This window comes from Oryzias melastigma, linkage group LG14 (genome assembly GCF_002922805.2).
Source record: "Oryzias melastigma strain HK-1 linkage group LG14, ASM292280v2, whole genome shotgun sequence".
Classification (NCBI taxonomy): domain Eukaryota; kingdom Metazoa; phylum Chordata; class Actinopteri; order Beloniformes; family Adrianichthyidae; genus Oryzias; species Oryzias melastigma.
Genome location: NC_050525.1, coordinates 5,456,741 through 5,479,828, shown reverse-complemented (window position 1 = coordinate 5,479,828; position 23,088 = coordinate 5,456,741). Strand labels below are relative to the sequence as shown.

At 41.8% G+C, this 23,088-nt stretch overlaps 1 protein-coding gene across 2 annotated transcripts in view; it reads left to right on the top strand.

Moving 5' to 3' along the window:
- Nucleotides 1–312: 312 nt before the first annotated feature.
- The window catches only part of wscd1b (WSC domain containing 1b), a 28,862-nt gene continuing 6,086 nt past the window's right edge, over nt 313–23,088 (top strand). Inside the window, exons 1-4 of one of the 2 annotated variants that reach the window (XM_024260641.2) lie at nt 313–404; nt 4,727–5,333; nt 15,793–15,907; nt 19,520–19,704. In XM_024260641.2, the coding sequence (XP_024116409.1) occupies nt 4,952–5,333; nt 15,793–15,907; nt 19,520–19,704 (682 nt within the window). In that variant the 5' untranslated portion in view covers nt 313–404; nt 4,727–4,951. Of the gene's footprint in view, nt 405–3,020; nt 3,390–4,726; nt 5,334–15,792; nt 15,908–19,519; nt 19,705–23,088 lie in introns of those variants that run through there. The other variant, XM_024260640.2, reaches the window with a different exon arrangement.

Sequence of the window (23,088 nt, the reverse complement as noted above, 5' to 3'; positions counted from 1 at the left end):
ATGATTCAAATAACTGCAGATATTTTCTCTCTGTTCTACCGCTGCAGCTGTGTTGCTTTTCTTGATGAAAATGTTCTCCTATAGTCGGATTTGCTTGAAGGAACTTATCAATTTCCACCGCCGGAAGTACTAAACTCAGCTGTTTGTTCCCGTTGCCATGGTGAATCGTGCTGTCTTTGCTCCATTGATCAGGGCTTTTTATGGTCGCGACGCTCACACCTGATTCTGGTTCTGACAACTTCAAGTTGATTGAATCAAACATTTTCAGCTGTTCTGGAACCGAAAACCCTGAGTTTGAGAATTTTGAGTCCAGTGACTCTAAGTTCAGGTTCGAACTCTAAATTTGTTGAACCTGCTTCTTGAAACGGGCCCCAGAAGTACTCGGATGACACAGCTATAGTCGGGTGTGTGGAGAACGGATGAAAAGATCAATACAGTCTTGAATCTTTTGTAGCGTTTTACAACAACTTTGATGGTAAAATGTCATTTAAAAATAAACATAAATGAAACTACAGTGCTTCTTAATGTACTGAAGATGTCATTTAAACCCCTCAGAAGACACAGCAGACTCAGGAGTTTCTGGTACTTTCTAAAATGTGTTAATTATTATTATTGTAATCTATTTGGTTGACATTACTGCAAGAATCTTTATGATTCTGGATCAGTACTGTGCTGAGCTATGTTTATATTTAAAAAGGCAATAGAAAATAAAAATTATATAAAAAAGTAAATTTTATTGTGATATTCCTTGGAAAAAAACTAAAAATATTTGGTAGAATGTTTTAAGAAAAAAAAAAGAAAAAGGAAAAGAATAATAATAATTTTGTTAAAACACTCTTCAACTTAGAAAATAAAAAACATTGTTTCTAGTTTAAGTGCTAAACAACAACACAGTAAAAAGTACATCTCCAGGACAAGATTTTTTTTCGTACGGAAAACGTTCCATTTATCCTTAAATCATTGCTCCTCAGTGGTTCTGTTGTTTGATATTTAGCCTGGCAGGAACTAATCAGACTTGAACAGAACTCATCAAACATTTATGCAACATTTGGCAAAAGGCCCCAGAAAAGATGAGGGGAGGATTTTCATCTCAGGATGGACTTCAAAACATAGACAGATGTTGTGTGGATTTAAAGGGGAGCAGATGCTTAAAACCAATCAGAGATAAAAAGCTTGACTCTGATGAAATTGATGACTGAGATTTCAGTTTCTGCTCATCTTAGAAGAACTTTTTTTCCTTTTTTTCCTTTATTTGTGTTGTGTGCTTCTTGTTTTCAGAAACACAAAAGTGTATGTGCTCAGTGACTGAGAGAAGAGTCCTCTCTGTGTTAAAGAGGCTAAATCTGGTTTTGTTTAAAAGAATCTCACAAACACAGACAGGTGGGGGGGGGGGACGTTTGTGAGCAGACAGAGAGCCAAAGTTTCAGGTGAAACTCATATCCCTTTGTGAACCCTGCAAGCAGAAAACTGTGGAGCCTCTTCAGAAAGTTAGTATTATAAAAGAAAACCTACAAAATATGTCTGACTACAAGACCATTTCTGAGCTCTTTAATGCTCCCTTCTGTTGGGTTGGAGTTGTTCTCTTCTTCCTTGTCTCTGAAGTCTGCTTGACTTTACTCTCTTCCCAGCCAGCAAAGCCAAGTGGGCCCATATGGTTTAAAAGTGGGCAGACAATGTGGACCCCAGATGGGTTTGCCAACAGTTTCCGTGGTGGTCCCACCTGAGTTTGTCCACATTGGCTTAAGTGGGCACTCAGTGCCTAGGCTTGCGACGCTAGCCAGGTAGCTCACTACAGCGGATCTTGCTAGCTTGCTACAGAGAAGCTCACTAGCATGCTACAGTGGAGCTAGCGAAATACAGAGGAGCTCACTGGCATATTACAGCAGATCTTACTAGCTTGCTACAGTGGAGCTTGCTAACATGCTACAATGGAGCTTGCTAACATGCTGCAGTGGAGCTTGCTAACATGCTACAGTGGAGCTCGCTAACATGCTACAGTGGAGCTCGCTAACATGCTACAGTGGAGCTTGCTAACATGCTGCAGTGGAGCTTGCTAACATGCTACAGTGGAGCTTGCTAACATACTACAGTGGAGCTAGCTAACATGCTACAGTGGAGCTCGCTAACATGCTACAGTGGAGCTAGCTAACATGCTACAGTGGAGCTCGCTAACATGCTACAGTGGAGCTTGCTAACATACTACAGTGGAGCTTGCTAACATACTACAGTGGAGCTAGCTAACATGCTACAGTGGAGCTAGCTAACATGCTACAGTGGAGCTCGCTAACATGCTACAGTGGAGCTCGCTAACATGCTACACCGGAGCTCGCTAGCTTGCTACAGAAGAACTCACTAGCACCCAACACTGTCCACCTGGTGGACGTAGCAAGCTAACCCACTGAGTCCCTACTTAAGTCAATGTGGGCAAACACCGGTGGGGACAGTAAGCTTACAGTAATATCTCTAGAGATGACACGCAAGCTTTTTAGTATTGTCCAAGATTCATAAAGAGCGACGCCATATTGGAATGGTACAAATCCAATGAGAGAAATTTAAAGTTTTAACAATGTAGTTATGGAGTGTTCAATAAACGTTAATTCTGTTGGGTGTGTTTTGGAATTTGGCCCCTTGTGTGATTGAGTTTGACTCCCTTGGTTTATACGGAGTAAATCTGAAGGCTCAGCTCTGAGATGCATGGACCACCATTGAGTCTGAGTCTACTCGCGGGATTTTCTCCACAGTGACTTACTGAACTTGAGACTTTTAGGACTTGAGACGTGTTTGACTAACACGTCAGTGATTTACTCTCTGCTGAATTAAACGGTATTGATCTATTTACGCAGCACGTATTTTTGTGTAAACGTTGTGTCTGGCGTGGGTCGTCGTGAGTGGAGATCAGGTGTTAGAGGTTTCTGCGGTTTCGGAGCTGTTCGTGGTGCTGAAGCGCGCGCGGCCCTCGGGCACGTGCGCGTGACGTCGCAAAAGTGAAGCCGTCAGTCAGAACGGTGGGAGGAGGAAGCGTTTGGGCGGACATGCGCAGAGACGATGCTCCTCCATCTGCGTTTAGGCGCTCGGACCTGATTTCACTTTCATTACGCACGGAGTTGCGGCAGCCGGACACGACTCGCACGAGCGCGCGGCGGCGGAGCTGTGACGCGCTGGATCACCAATGCAAATGAGTCTGGCGACCCCTCCCCCTCCTCGCCAGCACGCGCCCCCGCGCGCGCCCTGCTCGTGGATTATTTTTCCGAGGCAGCCCTTTCAGAGCGCCGGCTCCTTCAGGGAGCACGAGCGTGCGCGCGCGGAGGAGCTTATATAACCGCAGCTCCGGGGAGCCAGGCGCCCCTCCGCGGACACCGAGGCGGGGAGAGCAGCGGGGACCGCCGCAGGTAAGCTGCCGCTCGGACTGCCTCTGCGGGGTAAGATGGAAGACCCGCTTCCATCGGTGATGCGCGTCTGCGCTTCATTCGTCTTTGAATTCGCCTCCATCCACTGAACCTGAGCGGGCACGTCTGCGTTTCCCGCGCACGCGCCTGCGTTTTTGTGGAGTGAAATCTGAGCTGGAAGTAAACTTGCGCATCCGTAGCATCTGATGTGCAAACTGTTGCGCGTGTCCTCCAGAGCCCACCGCGCCCTGCATGCGTCTCCTTTGACATGTCAGGGAAAAAGTGCAGCTGAGGAGCAGGAGAGACGAACTTCACCTCCCTGCTCCTCCTGCTCCTCCTGCTCCTCCGCTCTGACTGCCAGCCCTCATCTCCTCCGTCCCCTCCATCAGAGACCGCTCTTTATCATCCCTATCATCTCTCTGTGATGGAGCCTCCTGATCTTATCATAATCCCCATTTCATGAGAGCCTCTAATGCCCTCTGAGGCAGCTCTCATCAGGATTTCACCATGTGTCAGGCACAAAAAGCCTCATATTCTGGCCCCTGAAAGAGCATTATGAGAGGAAATAATGCAGAGGTGTTGAACTCAATCACACAGGGGGCCAAAATCCAAAACACACCTGAGATCAGGGGGCAACCAGGATAAACATTTATTGAACACTCTAAAAATAAAAATTTCAATCTGTAACTTTTTAACATAATTATGAACTAGATAAAAGTCTTTATCTGTGATAATGCTAGTGTGGATGCTGTAAACTGAGATTGGTCGCTGAAAATGTTAGTGCTGATAGCTGAAGATGCTGAAAATGATAGCTAAAAACTCTGAAGCTGATAGCCGGCTAAAATATTAGCTGAATGCCAAATTAACCTAAAAAACAACAACAACAAGAAATAGGTTAGCCAAAACAGCTAGCATGTAGCTGATATATTAGCTAAACTTTAAAATAGCTTAAAAAATCTCAGGAAATACCTAAATAGTCAAAAAATCCCAATTTTTTAAACTTTGAAACTGTAACTTTTTAAACAAAATCATGAGTAAATAAAAGGCAGGAATATTATTCCAGAATAAATTAACTCAATCCTTCAATAACTTTCAATATTTTACTCTCCATAAAAATATATTTTGTCAAAATTATACGAGTTAGAAATAAGTGCAAGATAACACCGGGCTATTAATAACAATAAATAAAATTACCTGGAGGGCCGGGTCCGGCCCCCGGGCCTTGACTTTGACATGTAAAATAAAGGAACCAAATAAATGAAGCTTAATACTAAGATCCTGTGAGTCTGTTTCCCTTCTCATCCACTGCCTGCTTCTGTTTTCTCTGCTTCCACCCTCAGATTTCTCTCAGGGATTCCCCTGGCGCTGCCGACCACAGGCTGGGATATGAAACTGCCTCTCTTTGTGACTCAGTCATGGTTCCACTGCTGTCCAACTGCGGGGCAACAACAGAGCATTAATAGCCCCACAGCTGGACGCTGCAGGTCTTTGCAGAAGGATGAAATTGCTTTCCTGATTGAGGGAATGGCCTTCCAGCGCGGCGAGTGACTGTAAACGCTGCAGGTATGGGGGTGCCCCTCTACAGGCTGCACTGCCTGCTGAAGAGGGCTCAGATGCTGCTGCTCTGCCTGGGCATCGCCTATCTGATGGCAGGCAGCATCCTGCTGCTGCAGCGCTCCAGCGTCAGAGTGCCTCAGGCGACCCTCGCCGGCCTGCCCCCCCTCCTGTCTCTCGCTGCACCCCCAACCGCCCTCAGGACTGCTGGTCTGGGCATGAGGGCGCGTTCCAGATGGGTGGCTGTGTCTGGAGGCGGGGCCGGCGCGGGCAGGCGTGGGCCTTCCTCCCAGATCTTCGGGTTCCAGCACTTGCATCGTCGCTGGTTTCACACTGCGCTGCCAGAGAGTACAGAGGAGAGATTTTCAGCACGGAGGAGCAGCAGACACAAAGGTAAGGAAGTCTGCGCACTCAGATCGGAGGAGCTTTAACTCCAGCTTTAGATCTTCTCACAAATCAGAAACCCTGAAGCACTGCTGATGTTTTTATGCCCGGAGAGCCCGGTGGACTCAATTCAGTTGGTTTAGGTTTCTGAGAAAAGTGCAACAGTTCCCAAAGCTGTTCATTTGAGAGTGAGTTGGCCCAAATGAGTTTGAGAAGGACAAGAAAAAAACAAGCAGGGAGAGGAGAAGCAGATAGTCCTGCTAGCTCTGTGAGGGTTTCAGAAGCACATCCTCACCCCCCTGTGCAACACATTCTCATTCCCAAGTCGTCACATTTTAACCCCCAAAGCTCTTCAGCTTTTTTCGGCTCTATAAATCGGGCTATAAAAGTGCCTTCTGTTGGTCATTGCCAAATTTTTGACAAATTAATATAAACTTGGGCTGCATGGTGGTGCAGTGGCTAGTGCTCCTGCCTCACAGCAAAAAGCTGCGGTTCAAATCCCGGCTGGGGGGGAACAGAAACACCAACTGGGACCTTTCTGTGTGGAGTTTGCATGTTCTCCCCGTGCATGTGTGGGTTTTTTCCAGGGACTCCAGCTTCCTCCCACCGTCCAAAAACATGCTTCATAGGTTAATCGGTGACTCTAAATTGCCCCTAGGTGTGAACGTGTGTGTGACTGAGGCCTTGCGACAGGCTGGTGACCTGTCCGGGGTGTATCCCGCCTTCGCCCATCAGTAGCCGGCTTAGGCTCCGGCACCCCCGCGACCCTGAAAGGGACAAGAAGATCCATGAAAAATAAACTTGTTAAATTCTTGAAAATATAGTCAAGAAACGTCTGTGTGCTGCCCTCTAAAGGTTGAAACGAGACATTACAGTTGAATTTCGTGATTGGTCAAACTATGTATGTCCCACGTCTTGATCTGCAGCTCCAGTAATGATAACAGTCCTGCTCCCCAGCCCCTCCCCTCTGACTGGATTTTCTCCAGTTTCCCTGTTTGGTTACCCTTTAAGGATCCCTTTGTGTCAAAAATTGTCATTTTGGGTGTCCTCAACTAGTTGTTTTCTGACGTGCTGGCCCATTAAATCAAGGCTCCCCAACGTCCTAACCTTAACCCGGTATCAGACACAGATCAGTATCGGTACCAGACATGGTTTGGTACCGGTACAGGACGTGGTACTGGTTCAAGATGTGAACTGGGCTAAGGTTTGGGTACTGCTACCGGGTACATCCCGAGGTTCATCCATGTCCGATAAAAGCGTTCACTGGAACAACCAGTGGGTCAAAAAATGACGAGTTGGGGACACCCAAGACATCAAAAAGTGAAGCCATCAGACAGAACCCAACACAAACCTAACAACAACAAGAAAACAAACAAGCAAAAATTACGAGAGTATCAGATCAGTACAATTAGAGAAAAAGAGAAACAGCACAATTCAACGTATGCAGTCTAAGAAGAGTCTTGTGTAGTTATAAAAGTCATAAAACGGCTCCACATTCATTTATCCGGATATTGTTAGTTTTTGCGATCAAAATTTCAAATGAAGCAGTCTCTGTCACGAGTTTAACCCAGTCCATGAGCTGAGGTTTGTGGGGACTCCTCCAATTCCTTAGTATGATTCTTGCGGCCACCATTGATCCAGCTATTAAAAGCCCCAATAATTCTTTTGGGAATCCAAGGGGCTTAACAGATTCATCTCCCAATACACATAGTTGTGGTAATTGTGGAATAGGTTGTCCAATCATACTTTCCAGGCTCGTAATCACTTCCGTCCAAAAAGGAAACACCGAAGGACAATCCCAAAACATATGAAGAAAGGTGCCAGAGTTGTTTCCACATTTCCAAGAGTCGTTCTCTTACAACAGGCGCACTGGGGTCCTTAACCAAACGTCAGTATGTGATGACTTGGGAATGAGAATATGTAGTACTTTCTTTCATACACAGCTCTTCTAATTCACAGTTTGAGCTTTTATTTTTATTTTTACATTTTCAAATCCTCATTCAATCGGCATTCACACTGCAGTGAACCACACCAGAGTTCACCATAAACACACGGCCCTCTTCCTCAAGAACATCAGCGTTCTCTTGTTTGGTCCAGTCTAGGGTTCAGGTGGGCTTGCACACCTGCCAAACCCAGAGGATTTGTTGTGGGATAAACACTGTGGAGAGAAAGCATTCTAAAGCCGACAAAAGAACCGTGAAACACGATGAACCTGTGTGCTTATGAAATGAAGTGGAAACAGAAAGCTGCTTTAAACAGACTTACCAGCACTTTGGGAAGCTAGAAGAGCATCACTGAATCCTCAGCATCACCAAGAACCGACAACTTCAGTCTATTTCCTCAGTCCAGCTATTTTTAACATGTTTTTACAAACACTCAACTCTGGATGTTTTACAGTTAATAGAGACATTGTGAATGTGTCAAAACTAAAGCCCTTGACAGGGTTTGAAATCAATTTGAATTTATTTAAGCCTAACAGATCTATCCACCTTATTCCTGGGACCCCTCATGTAAAATGGATTATGGGTATAACTTCCGGCATAGCAACCAGAAGTTACACAGCTCTATTGGTTTCCCAGCCGGGATTCGAACCGGGGCCTTCTCGCCGTGAGGCAAGAGCGCTAACCACTGCACCACCGTGCAGCCCACAAATCCAATAGTACCTGGAAATTATAATCGATACCCAGCCCATGAAGTGTGTTTAAACAGATGCATTGTGGGTGAAGAACAGCTTTTATTGGGTCTGCAGTTTCATTGTTGTTATTTAGCTGAGTTCAAAAACTCCCAGAGCTCACACGACACTCAACAGGCTTCACTCTACATCTACGAATAAACGATCCAGAGCTCAGAACAGCCAGAAGAGCCGCATTAAAAATGCATAGGACATTATACAGGTGTGCGGAGCAGATGCTGCAGATGAGAAGATCTGTGCAGAAGTCGAGGAAAAAAAAACCAACCAGCTCTTATATAAGGAGCCGGTAAGAAAAAAAGATATAATTTGTTTTTAAGAAGCATTCACATTTTAATAAATCTCTGGAGATTCACTCCATTGTTCAGCTCCGCCTGCTGCTGCTTCGTCTCTTTTGTTGGGAGGTATTCACTGGAATTACCTCCAGTGAATTCCTTTGTCTTTGAGCCCATTCTTAAAAAGTATCCTTTGAGGTCTCATAATCGTTTTTGCAAACACAACCGTTAAATCAGTAAATGGAGCAATCCCAGTGAAATATATAAGCAGGAATTAGATCAGCCTCAGTTCCAGCTGTCCAGAGAAGCTTCAGGAAACAGACGGAAGTCTCTCGCGTGCTTTTCTTCCAAAGCAGGTAAGCCAGAGACCTGGTTCACTTTCTGTTCTCTGGGTTCATCCAAAAACATGCTTCATAGGTTCATTAATGATGTTACATTGTCAGTGGAAGTGCTATAAACAATTAATTCTGAGAAAAGTGTCACTTTACACTGAAACAAACATGCTTTGCATTGCTGTGCATTGAGTCATGGAAGCAGAACGCAGCTATTTCAATGTAAGACATGCGGAGATCAACCACAAAAATCGGGCTAGCTTCCTCATTTCTTAACCAATTTTGATCAAATACGGCTCGAATTCATCTTATGGTATACTTAAACATTTATTATCCATAAAGATTCATCTGTAAATAGTGCAAGAATTGCACTTTCTACTGCTACAGGTAATGCATTGCTGTCAAATGTACAGCTTCTAAATATCCATGATTTTTTAGTTTGCCTCTGTGCTAAAATCTTTCTAACTGAGCTTGTAAATGATTGTCATCCAAGACCATTAAGAAGGGAGATGGATGACGTTCAATTAATAACTTGTAAAGTTTAGTAATAAATCCCTTTCCCTATTAAAAACACCCCAAAGAGCATCTTTAGCTGATAAAAGAAACATTTTTTCAACTTCAGAACTTGGATGATAACATCAAATACATCTGCCAAACTGTTAAGATTCCAAACACAGAGATAACAGCAGTAAATGGTGTGGCAGTTTTAAAAAGTTTACATCCACAGCTCCTTCACTAACAACTGCAGTGTTTATGTCACTGAACAGAAAGCTAGCGTTAGCGTTAGCGCTGCATTTTCTAGCTGGACTTTCTCCGGTCCGTGTGACAAAGAAAGAAGTTCAACACTCGTGGCACGTATTTCAAAAATTATGTGCAAACTCACTTACACTTTCTTATTAAAAAAAAAAGTGTGACTGACACAAACATTTAGCATCGCAGACTAAATGTTGTAACTACATGCTACTTTGGCTCAGCAACGTGCATCTTGACCGCACACATTACGTGTTGTCAACAGGAATTTCCATCAGTTTTTGTGCTGGTTGAACGTAAATACGTGTGAATAACATCAGTCATGCTTTAAATCATGAAACATTAACAAAAACATTCATAAAAGAACCAAATTAGCATGCTACTCGCAAGCTGCTAGCACCCACTTTAGCACACTGTTCACAGTTCCCAGCCTGATTTCTCTCTTATTAAAATGTTATTCCTGTCCTGTGATGATTCCTCTCCATCAGATTATTTTGTTGTCAAGGTTTTTGAAGTTGATCGCAAAACATTGCGTCTCCTTTTGTGGTTCTTTGCGTACTTATTCGGACCGCCTCTGTTCTTCACTCGGGAAGACTCATAGTAAAGCTGCATGTCTATCACGCTGTATGTCATGTGATTTCCAATCCAGTAATATATATCAATGCCTGTGACACTCGCTTAATCCTAAAATGCACTTCCTGTCTTCACCAGAATTTTAAACATGCTACTGCTGTTTTGGTCCATTCTTCCATGCAGATCTCCTCTAGAGCTATGATGTTTTAGGACTGCTGCTGGAAAATACAGGCTTTCCCCTTCCTCCAAGGGTTCTCTATGGGCTTGAGATCTAGATATCAGCTAGACCACTTTTCGCTCACCATTTTTAAGGTCATTTTGATCCATGGGGTGGGATCTTGCTTGGAGCTCCAGGTGGCGGGAGATTATCAGTGATCTATTTCTTCTTCTCTTTTCTAATGTTACGTCTCGTATGGATACACCTGGCTCAGGTCTAGGGGAGAAAACACAAAAGAGGACAATAACAAAAATTGAACAACAATGAGAAAGAACACAGTTTATCAATTCAAATAATTAGTGCGCTGGTCCAAAGAAAAGGACAAACCAAAGGGAATTGGAACCAAAGATAAAATAAGTCAGCGAGACTTATGGTGGAGGTTGCAGTTCATGGTGTGGACATGTGTCTTTAGATAACCAGCTGTCATTAATGTAGGCAGTAAGTTGAGGATAGAAGAGCTTCTTATAGAAGAAGTTTGTGATAAACAGAATGTTTGCTTCTTTGTTGGTGACCAAACACTTATTTTACCAAGAAATTTACCAATTATTTCATTAAAAATCCAACAATGTGATTCTCTGGATTTGTTGACAGTTGAAGAGTTTCAATGATTAACATTACAGACCAAAGTGGCAGAACTTGAACAATTGGAGGCTGACTAAATACTTTTTTTGCCTCAAAGAATGTGATAGAATTTAGGATTTAAAGGAGTGAAAAAAGCTCAAAAACAAGTAAGCAAAAAATGGTAAAAAGAATAAAATCAAGCAAAAACAGAATTTTTTTTTTTTTAACAAATAATAGGTTAAATAATATTGCTAACAACAACAATAGAAGGTTATGGTAAACATTTTAACCCTAAAGACATTAAATGAACCTTCAGTTTCTGATCCAGAAATGTTCATGTTCGTTTCACAAGTGACAACCATGAGACGGAGCTGATCTCCACCCAGATTGGGTCCTTAGACCCTTGACCTGCTGCCTAACTGGGTCCCTGTGCCCCTCAAGTACAGGGTTGTGTCAGGAAGGGCATCCGGCGTAAAAACTCTGTCAAATCACTGATGTGAAACAGTGGGTGCTGTGACCCCGATAGGGATAAGCCGAAAAAGAAGAAGAAGATGATAAAGATACAAAAAAATCCAAAAATATGTTTGGATAAAATGAACAACACCATCAGGTATCTGACCCAGTTATGCTCCTTTGATATCGTGAGCAGCATCTACTTTCCTCACTGATGTCAGACAAACGTCACAGACTCGCCCGTCCGGGTCAGGCTGCTTTTACGTATGTTAAAGATTCAACTCCTGTTGAACATTTCGGGTTGTATTTTCACATTTCAAAAGCTTTTCAAAGATCTGAGTTAAAGCGAGCCATGCTGCTGGAATCTTCCAGGATCAAATCTCAAATGTTTTGCATAAAATGCATATCAGAAGTATTGCACCCTTCTGGAGATGTTTCATCAGCCAGATGTTTCATTGAAGAGTCTCTCAGTGAAGATTTGAGGTTCTACTTGTATCTTTTAAAGTAGGATTTTATGATGCAGACGAAGGGATTAAACAGTTTTCTGTGATGGTAAGTAAAGCTGTTTCTGCACTTTCATGTTCATCACAGCATCTCTGTGGAGCTTTTCCTGACTGTTAGATTAAACTTTAACAGATGTGCGGCTGGAAAGTTTTCATTCCTGTCTTTTTACTCATCCGTCCCATCATCAGTTACACATTATACAATATATAGAAGAACAATTCTTTTAGGAAAATATATCCCCATTTAATTTTTAGCTTGAACACGAATCAGAATGAACAACCTGTGTCTTATTTTGTGCAAACGCTTTTGTTGAATTTTGCTGGAATCAGTAATACTACGTCTTTGACAAGCATTGACATCAATGGACATCAACCCATTGAGAACTAATTCCAAGACTTACTGTCGTGATATAGCTCAATATCGATATTTTGGCACCTTTAATCAATATCCTATTCTCCAAAAATAATCATCTCCAGGACAGTCATAGTTCATTATACCAGCCCTGTATCAGGCCAACTGTGAACAAGAATAAACTCCCTTTTTAATCTATTATTTCAAATATTTATGAAATAGGAACTGCATTCAGATACCTACTCTGAAGAAGAATCAGCCAGAAGACTCTCAGAAAGTCTTTCTTCATCATATAATCTGGAAACCAACCCATCTGGGACTTGAGAGACAGATGAGAGGAGAGATGTATGTTCCCCCCTCCACAGCGGCACCAGAGTCCACAAAGAACCCTTTCATGTGTCAGCGTGCGCAGTTTGATGTGTCCGTGTGGCAAAGACAGCGATCACATCAAAGGCAGAGTTTTCTACTCTACCCTAATCTTGTCAGCGCATCATAATGGCCTGCCGAGACCTATTATAAACTACAATGATACATTTTGCAGTGTGGCTCATTTCCATTTAAGTAGAAACACCCAAGTTTAGAGCGGCGTTCAGGAAAAGCTACAATAATCCAAAGATAAATTCAGTCGTGTCAGTTATGAATTGGGCGCTCACAAAGCGCACCGCTGCGTATAATTACTGCCTGTTAGTGACAGTGACAGTTTGAAGACCGTTTCCAGGAGGCTGTCAGGAGTCAAAGACGTGCAGGCCAAAAGGAGAAATGAAGCTAAAATTAACGAACCGCCTTTTGTTCAGCCGCTGAAAGCTGTTCTGCAGCGTTTTGGACTAACTGCAGTCTCTGCATTCAGTTTGGATAAAAGCATAAATGATGACATTAAAGACAACGTTTAACCTCAGTCAGTTTTCTCAGTAAAGCTGGACTTGATCAGAAAGGTCCAGAAACACCCAGACATCAAGCAAAGATGTGCATGTGTGTGGTCCAGGAGAGGTCTGCAAAGATGAGGAAACACCGAAACCTGATGGTGGACAAATCTTCCACACTCTTTAAAGCTCAGCCACAGAGACACAGAAACACAGTGGAAGCGGCTGTCATGCTGACACAGCCCCTGTACTGGGAAAGTCTTTTATTAATAATCATATAAACTCAAACATGGAGACATGATTACTGATGTTCTTGTAGAAATCTTCACAATAAATAAACCAGATTCCTCAACATCGTATGTGTCATCCATTCACTCTAAGTGAGATATCCACAGACAGGGCTGGTAGCTCCTCCCACATGTGGCGTCAAGGACACATTTTTTGACAGGCGGCGAGCAGCTAATTTGCAGCGTGGCGAAAGAGGGGCACGTTCAATGTGAAAGCACCTTAACAGGGATTTAATGTTGTTTGAAAAGCAATACTGGAGCGCTACAATATGAGCGCTATACTGGAGCTTTGTAATGTCGTCATCACTTTCTGCCCATCAATGGGTGGCTACAGCTACTCCACCCCAACCATTCTGTTCCATTTTACAATGGAAATGCTCAAAATACCGGACCGGACTGGACCAGACCGCTCAGTGGAAATGAGGCTTAATGGTAGGGCTGGTCTAAGCTTAACAGATCAATAATGGATTCATAAAAATATAGATTGATTTAGCACATAAAGCCAAAGCCCACTAGCTTGACATTTAATGGAATTTCCCATAGGACGGCTAATGCTAACGCTCGTCGACCTAAACATACATTGATGACTAAATGAAGTTCTTTATGAACTCACAGGCATGAACTTTAAGGAAATATTTTTGACCATTTGTGGTCTAAAACACAGTTTTTTGATGATTCTTTAATTATTCTTCTTGAAAAAGTGTACTGCTACAGAATGATCGCTACCTAGTGTAAAACTGAAACGTCCTCCAGGAGAAGCAGAACAATGTTTCCAATGTTAATGATCTGAACATTTTTGTTAGAGATTCTCCTTTAGAGAATCCATGTAACACTGGATGATATTAATCTTATTTCACAAATACATTTTACAGAATGTTAACTGTATCAAATTAATATGAATATATTTAAATCATAGTAGATTATTAATGTGTTTCTAAACAAATGTGTAAAATTGTGTAAACTCAAAGTTGAATTGAATTGAAGACTTGAATGGATTCAGGCTCTTGTGAATCGAATCGTTTCTGGAAATTCTATCCGATACCAGCCCTATCCCAGCTCGTGAGCATGTTTTCAGGGATGGATGTGGTGTCATGGATATTTATGGTGGTTTGTTTCCTGATCTAGACCTCCAGGATCGCTCCTCTCTCTCTTACTTCTTTCCCCACCTCCTCACCATTTCCCCCGATGAGGGATCAGTGAGTTTCATTTTGTCTTCTTCGTCTGCTTGGCCCTACAGCAGTCCACGGAGCGCCGGCAGCCTCACCGTCTCAGGAGGGATGTTGTTAAATTGCACAAAAGCACTTGTGTTCTGCAGAAGTTCGATTTTTACAGCTCCTGGGGACTTTATGAATGTATGAGACCGAACAAGAGAGTTGAGAGATTTAACCAGAAGAATGCGGTGGAAGCTTTAAGCTGCTTCACCCTATAACCAACGAAGACATAAAATACATAGAATAGAACACTTGTACTGCTTCCATGGGATATGAAGGGGAAGAATAACCAGTGTGCACTCTCACTGTTCTGCCATTGATACAAATCCAATGTAGAGGGGAGAACGGCAGGAAAAGAACTCTGAATGCAGCTCCATGCAAAGGCTAAAGGAGGAAACTAGTTTTCCAGCAGCTCTAAAAACTCAAATGAGAAATGACAACCTTTTTTCACATTCAAAACAATCAGTTACATCTCAGTCATACAAGGAAGCAACATTTTTCTGAGCTTTTTATCAAAAGATAATATCCTTAACCATCAGAACAAGGCTGTTTTACTGGTGAATGAACACACGTCTATGAAGTTTTCTGGTGGATAATTGCTTCATGATTTAGGCTTGTTTTGCTGGAAGTCAAACTTTACAGATCCAAAAAGAGTCTTCCAGAATGACCTCTTCAGTTCTGTTAAGCCAGCTTCATCATAAAAGGAACTTCATGCAGTAACACACTTCTTCTTTGTGATGAATAATAGAAAAAATTGCAGTTTCTAATACTTTTAAAGTTTTTCCATATGAAATTTTCTTTTTTTTGCATGATTGTATGTCTTTTGTGTGAATACAACATGAAATAATGGCAAAATAAAGGTAGTGTCACATAGAGGTTGTGCTGATTAAAGTGTTAGTCTTTCAAATTGAAAATACAGAAAATTCAAATGTAGACAAAAACTGAGTTTTAGACCCCAGGTTCCAAAGAGTTAAAAAATAATTGTTCTAAATGTTCAATTTTGCATGCGATTTCATATAATAAGTGGCTGCCAAATTAACTTAACTTAAAAAAAAAAGATTATTGCGATAAATTTTTTCCAGATTTGCGATTAATTAGTACATTTTTTAATCGATTCTAATAATAATATATAAATAACATAATAATAAAATATGTATAATATAAATATATTGCTATTTATAAGATATATACATAATAATATCTTATATAATACATGCACATTGACGTGTGTGTTCTTAAAATGTATATTTTATCTTTCATCCACTATTATATCCAGTCTGTACTTCTGCCTGTCAGTCGGCAGCATTGAAACTTTATTAATGATTTAAATAGGAAAGTCAAATAAAGTTTGTCTAACCCGAGATATTGGTGTAAAAAAATCTCTGCTGTTTGTGCCTCCATGCAGGAACTTATATGGGATGCTTCCTTCACAATGCCAGTGACCGGGCCCTGGGAGGAACCATGCTGTATGACATGCGAAAGATGACCAGCGCTCTGTGTCAAGACACCTGCTCAGAAAGGTAATGCATTGACAGGAAGCCTGTAGTGTGGAGAAATGTCCAGGAACCGAGTCGCCGTCATGAAGGGCTCCTGTGTTTAGAGCTCAGAGAGGCAGGTGGCCGGGAGACGGGGCGGGAAGATGTGTGTGTTTCTGTGTGAGTCCATCTGTGTGGACGGGCTGGATCAGCCAGGAAAAGGAGCAAATAGACTGAATGACTGCAGCGGTCAGGGCGATAGGTCAGAGGCTTTTGCATCAAATTTACCTGAAAGGTCAGTGGAAGCTGAATTAACAGCAGTTTGACTTTCTACAAAATGGGATGGAAACCTTATGAAACTCTTGAAAACGTACAAGATTAGTCTAAAGGAAAACACTAGATTTACACCTTTTAAAACCCCACAACAATGAAAATGGTGTTTTTAGCATGTTCTTGTGGCCTTTTCTCATGATGGAGGACGCATCTCCAGTAAGCATTTGAACACCCTGGGATTTATCAAGTTCTCCAACTACTTCTACTGCTGCAAAAAAAGGATTTGAGGAAATCAATGTTAATATTCGTTACAGTAGCCTTTGTTTGCGGTTCCACAGGTCAAACGTTTCCTGTAGTTTTTCACCAGGTTTGCACACTTTGCAGGAGGGATTCTGGCCCACTCTTCCTCACAGATCTTCTCTAGAGCAGGCAGGTTCTGGGCTGTCGCTGAGAAAAACATTGAGACCCCATGAGGTGAGGTCTAACACGGAGCCTCAGCCTAAAGGAGATTGACAGTCATGTTTAGCTTTGTTCATTTCCTAATATTTCTTTTTTCACCAAACTGCTTGGTGGAGGTCTACAATTTAGTCTCTGGTGTCTTTGGACAGCTCTTTGGTCTCGGCCATGTTAGTTTTACTGATTGTATGGGTTGAACAGGTGTCTTTATGCAGCTAACCACCTCAAACAGGAACTACTAACTTACGATACTAAGTAGAGTGAAGGTGGACTATTTAAAGGCAGACTAACAGGTCTTGAGGGTCAGAATTCTAGCTGATAGGCAGATGTTCAAATACTTATTTGTAGCAGTAGCATACAAATTATTTATGCAATTTGATATCCTTATCCATATTTTTATTTTAGATTATGTCTCTCACTGTGGACATTCACTTAAAAGGAAAATTTCAGACCCTTCCCCAACCAGCAAGGCCAAGTGGGCCCCACATGGTTTAAAAGTGGGCAGAAAATGTGGGCTCCAATTGGGTTTGTCCTCAGTTTCCGTGGTGGCCCCAGCTGTGTTTGCCCACATTGGCTTAGGTGGCTACGCTAGGTGGACATTGTAGCGAGCTTCGCTGCCCAGGGTTCGGCAAAGTAAGCAAGGGCTCAGGAGTCAGCAGAGCTAGCAGGGTCGCTTTTACAATAGATAAAAAAAATGACTGAGTGAGGCTTTAAAGTCTGAGCGCAAAGCAGCGGGAAGTTGATGGGCAGTCAGTCAGTGCTAACTTCCCAATTACCCCGATTGCATCTACTACTCGTCACAAACCCACAAACAATCCACCCACCCCACACAAACCTAATAACACACAAACCCGCCCCCACCGTGTTGGAAGGCCAGCGCGATCGTTACCTGAGCGAGCCAATTACTGCAGAGAGCAAAAGTAAAAAGTCAGAGCAATTTATGATGAAGCTTCAAATGGCGTTCATGAAAAGGTCAGTTCTGATGAGGCCTCTGTCTTTCCCAAGGTGGGGGCTTGAAAGCAGGGGGGTGGAGGAGTCACAATTGCCTGGATGTGTCAGGTATAGATCAGGTCTGCAGGTTAGTCAGGAGATGGCGGGGAGTGCTGAGACAGATGCATTTATCTGTTGCAGTGTCATTCTAACTAGCAGCATTCTGCACAGCCCCCCAGACAGCAAGGCCAAGTGGGCCCATAGGGTTTAAAAGTGGCAGAAAATGTGAGCCCTGAAGGGATTTGTCTGCAGTTTCTGTGGTGGCCCCACCTGTGTTTGCTCACATTAGCTTAAGTGGACACTTAGTGGGTAGGCTTGCTATGCTAGCCAGCCTCCCAGTGGACAGTCTAGCAGGCTATCGAGTTCCGTTGTAGCGATCTTCCCTATATCAAGCCAGTAAGCTCCACTTTAGCATGCTAGCGAGCTCTGCTGTATCGAGTTAGCAAGCTCCTCTTTAGCGTGCTCTGTTATGAGTTAGGGAGCTCAACTGTATCGAGCTAGCGATTTCCCCTGTAGTGAGCAAGCAAGCTCCACTGTAGCATTCTAGCAAGCTCCTCTGCGAGCTAGCGACTTCTGTTGTAGCATGCTAAGGAGTGCCATCGTAGCGAGATCCGCTGTATTGTGCTAGCGATTTCCCCTGTAGTGAGCTAGCAAGCTCCGTTGTAGCATGCTAGCAACCTCCCCTGTAATGAGCTAGCAAGCTCCGCTATAGCATGCTAGCGAGCTCCTCTGTAGTGAGCTAGCTAGCTCTGCTGTAGCATGCTAGCGAGCTCCACTGCATTGAGCTAGCAACCTCCCCTCTAGCAAGCTAGCTAGCTTCTCTGTAGCATGGTAGTGAGCTCCACTGCATCAAGCTAGCATAGCTAGCTAACCCACTGAATCCCTACTTAAGCCTATGTGGCTTAAGTAGGGAAATATGGGCCATATGGGCCCTCTTGGCTTTGCTGGCTGGATTGCTCTTCTCTTTACCTCTGAAGATCTGAGCTAATATTTGAGCAAGCCCTCTCTATGTGTATGATAGTCACTGGATATGTGGTATAAACCAAAACAGAAAGTCCACACATGTGGACGCAAGGCTCTGCATGATCTAAAAGGGGGATTTCAGAACCAATATGAGCAGAGAGGAGGATTTTTAATTGAAGTTTCTGAATAGAGAAATGTCCACCACTTTCAGATCAGATAATGGTGTCACACAGTCCACAAGAGCTTTATGAGCAGAACTGAATGGTGCCTTCACAATAACTATGGTAACCAGATTTGGAGCTTTAGGGAGCAACAAGTCTTCTTCACAGTCATATTTTTGGATGCGGTAAGCTAACAGCATGCTCTCATCGGCCATCTACGCCTTAGGCAGATGTGTCTGTCCTCACTTCTATAAGAGATAAGCCGTGGTGTTACAGAAGAGAATTATGTAATGGTTTCACTAATTACACTTATTTCTGTTTCCTCTTACAAATCAACTGTTATTTAAAGACTCGCTCCGATGAAAATCCTCTTTTTTATGTTTTTAACATGTTTTTCTTAAAGATAAAGACCAATATTAAATAATTTACAATTAAAACTGCATGTCTGAGTATTTCTTAATTCAAATCAGGAGCAGATGACGCTAGAAAAGGCTCAGACTAATCATGCAGCTACTAAAATAGGAGTGCCAAAGTCCTGCGCAGCATCCTGGCCCTACACGCTCATGTGTGCGAGACTTTAACAAATAACAAAAGCTTTTTGATTTCTGCTAAAAACGTCATAATCATAATTAAAGATTACTAGAAACAATTTTATGAAAGAAAAAATTATAGTTGACTTTAAGTAAAATCAATTTGGTGAAATAAAAGGTTCTTTTTACTTCTGGTCTAACAAAAGTATGAACCATAGGTAACAGCTCTGGTTCTGGACCGCCCTCAGTGAAGTGTGTGTTTGTGTGTGTGTTTGTGTGATTAGTGGGTACCAGTTTGCAGGTCTGGAGTATGGAGCTGAGTGCCACTGTGGGAACCGGATCAGCAGCCCCCCGGCTCCCGAGGAGGACTGCAACCTGGTCTGCCGTGGAGAGAGGGGGTCTCCCTGTGGTGGTGTGGGTCGTCTCTCCATCTATAAGGTGGAGCAGCAGCTGCCAGGCCAGAGGAAGTGTGAGTCATCGTTCTTCAGAATGTTTCAGTGCTTTTGTTGATTTCTGTGTCAGGTCTTAACGAAGAGAAAGCGAAGTCATCATCTGCGACACGGTGGTGGAGGGATACACAGTCATACATCCCTATTAGGGCTGCCACAAACGATTATTTTAATAGTCGACTAATCACTTATTATTTTTTCTGATTAGGCGACTAATCGGGTCATCCATAAAGTGTATGTAAACCACACATCTTAACCATCATTAGCTTTAAACTAACTTAAAACTAGATATATAGCATTACCTGTGATAATGCTAGTGTGAATGCTGTAAGCTGAATTTGGCCACTGACGATGCGGAAATTGATAGCTAAAAATGTTGAAGCTGATAGCCAGCTAAAATACTAGTTAAATGCCAAATTAGACAAAAAACTGAAAGAACAAAGTTAGCCAAAACAGCTAGCATGTAGCCAAAATATCAAAATAGCCTAAAAATCAAAAACCCTAAATTAGCCAAAATAGCTAGTCAAATCAAGTCAGCTCTATTGTCAAATATGCAGCTATTTAGCTAGCATGTAGCTGAAATATTAGCTAAAATTCAAAACAGCCAAAAAAAATAATAAATAAAAAAATTCCTAAATTAGCCAAAATAGCTAGCATGTAGCTGAAATATTAGCTAAACTCCAAAAGAATAAAAAAAAAATTAGCAGAAAAGTCCAGGAGGACATTTTGAGGTTTAGGTGTTAATGAGTTAATTTATCTAAAAATTCTCAATGACAAACAAGCAGCACTTTTAAGGCCCCATGTATATAGGTCAACAGCCAAAAAAAGTTGACTTAGGGTTTGGTTGCCCTTTAAAGTTCACGATCCATAGCAGCATCCTCACATGTGGAATTGTCTCTGGAAGCAGGTCTCTTGAAAAAGGGTCGGAAAGTTTGTGTAAAAGTTGTGACTTTTAGCTTTCCACTCATGACAACATTTGAAGGATGATCCGAGAGACCGAAAGATAGTTCTGTTATATGTTAGCATCAACACATGAGCATGTAGTGCTTCTACTCTTTGTGTCTGCCTGAGTCCTGCTTTGGCATCATTTCCTCTTAAGCCCCTCAGAGCTTCACAGGTCCCTCAGCTTTCTTCATGCCTCTTTCATCTTTGTCCTGCCGGGACTTTTGTCGCATTTTCCACTTCAGAGTGGATCCAGGACTGACATTTGTCAGCATTTTTAGTCTTTGCTCTTTCAGTCATTATATTACCCACCGGATGTTCTCCTGATGTTTGCCAGAAATCTGCTGCATGACGGTGACGGGCCGTCTTCAAGCTGTGAGACAAACTCGTGTACAGGAAGCCGTTGAGACTGCTTCACATCTCATAGCACGCTCTTTATGCATTTTGTCTCCCTTTAATGCGACAAACCGAAAAAACTTTTGGTGAAACTTAGCAGCAGAAGTCGAACGTTGAGAGAATGATGGAAATCTTTAAACTGCTATGTGAACACGTTTGGAGTAAGAATGACTTCCACAGAGTTCTGTGTGCATCACACATCTGTACACGTACGCCAGCGGCTTAGAGACATTGAACAGCTGCACGCCACGTCTGTGGAAGACCTAAACATCAAAATAATGAGACACTTATCTACAAAATAACAACTGTGAAAACATGATGAGGGAGCTAACATGTGAACAGCAGAACGAAAAATGATTTTTTTTCACAGATTCTGTATGTTTTCCCTCCCAAAAAAAGGTAGAGGACTAAAGTTCGTGACAGAAACCTTTATTTTCAACCATAAGATCTCATTACATCAATAAATTCAAAGACAATTTAAAATAAGTTCAATAAAGCTTCTGTGTGAGGAAATGACGGCAAAACTACAGCTGCACGGCATTGTTTAAAAATAAACTCTAAGACACGCGTCAAAGTCAAGGCCCGGGGGCCAGATTCGGCCCTCCAGGTAATTCTATCCGGCCCTCCAGATAATTTTATTTTATTGTTATTAATGGCCCAATGTTATCTTGCACTTATTTCTAACTTGTATAATTTTGACATAATATATTTTTATGTACAATAAAATATTCAAAGTTATTTAAGGTTTAAGTTGATTTATTCTGGAATAATATCCCTGCCTTTTTAATATTCATAAATATATTAAAAAGTTACGGTTTTAAGGTTTAAAATATTAGCATTCTACTAGCTTTTTGTAGTATTTTGGCATTTACCACAATTTTGGAGTTTAGCTAATATTTCAGCTACATGTTAGCTGTTTTGGCTAATTTAGGCTTTTTTCATTTTTTAGGCTATTTTGAAGTTTAGACATTTTTCAACTAAAAGCTAGTTATATTGCCAAACAAAAGTTTTAGTTTTAATTTTTTAAGGCTACTTATCATTTTGCTAATATTTTAGCTGGCTATCCGCTTCAGCGTTTTCAGCTTTTAGCCTTAGTGATCTCAGCTATCAACTTCAGCGTTTTTAGTTATCAATTTCAGCATCCAAATTCATCTTACAGCATTCACACTAGCATGATCACAGGTAATGTTATACATCTAGCTCATAATTATGTTAAAAAGCTATCATTTAAAGTTTTAAAAATTAGCATTCTGCTAGCTTTTTGGACCATTTTGGGATTTACTAAGATTGTTTAGCCTATTTTGGAGTTTAGCTAATATTTCAGGTACATGCTAGCTGTTTTAGCCAATTCAGGCTTTTCCAAAATGTGTTTAGGCTGTGTTTGAGCTAGGCTAATATTTAAATTCTAGCTGTTTTGGCTAATTCAGGCTTTTTTAAACATACTTTTTAGGCTATTTTGAAGATTAGCCATTTTTTAGCTACATGCTAGCTGTTTTGGCTAGGTTTTTTTAGGCTAATTTAGCATTTTGCTAATATCTTAACTGGCTATCAGCTTCAGCATTTTTAGCTATCAATTTCAGCACTTCAGCAGCCAAATTCAGCTTACAGCATTCACACTAGTATTATCACAGGTAATGCTATATCTAATTATGTTTAAAAATGTGTGGTTTTGAAGTTTTACATTTTTAATTTTAGTTTTCAATGAATGTTAATTCTGTTCAGCCCTCAACCTAAGGTGTGTTTTGGATTTTGGCCCCTTGTGCGATTGAGTTTGACACTCCTGATTTAAGAGAAAACATGTAAGAAATAATGTAAGGAACTGCACACATCAACAGTCTGGATTAAACCTGCTCAGCAGTAAATGTAGATATGCATATCATGGTAATTTTGGTGAAGATATTATGTAAGAAGCTCTTCATTAAAAACAGCATTAGCATTCAGCTTCTTTCTCTTTGGGGATTATCAGCCGAGTCATGGTGACAGACCGACAGAAGAATGGTCGCTGCAGCAGCAGGTTCTTAAAGTCACATGTTCATGCTAGTGCATTTGTGAGCTCTTTCTGACAA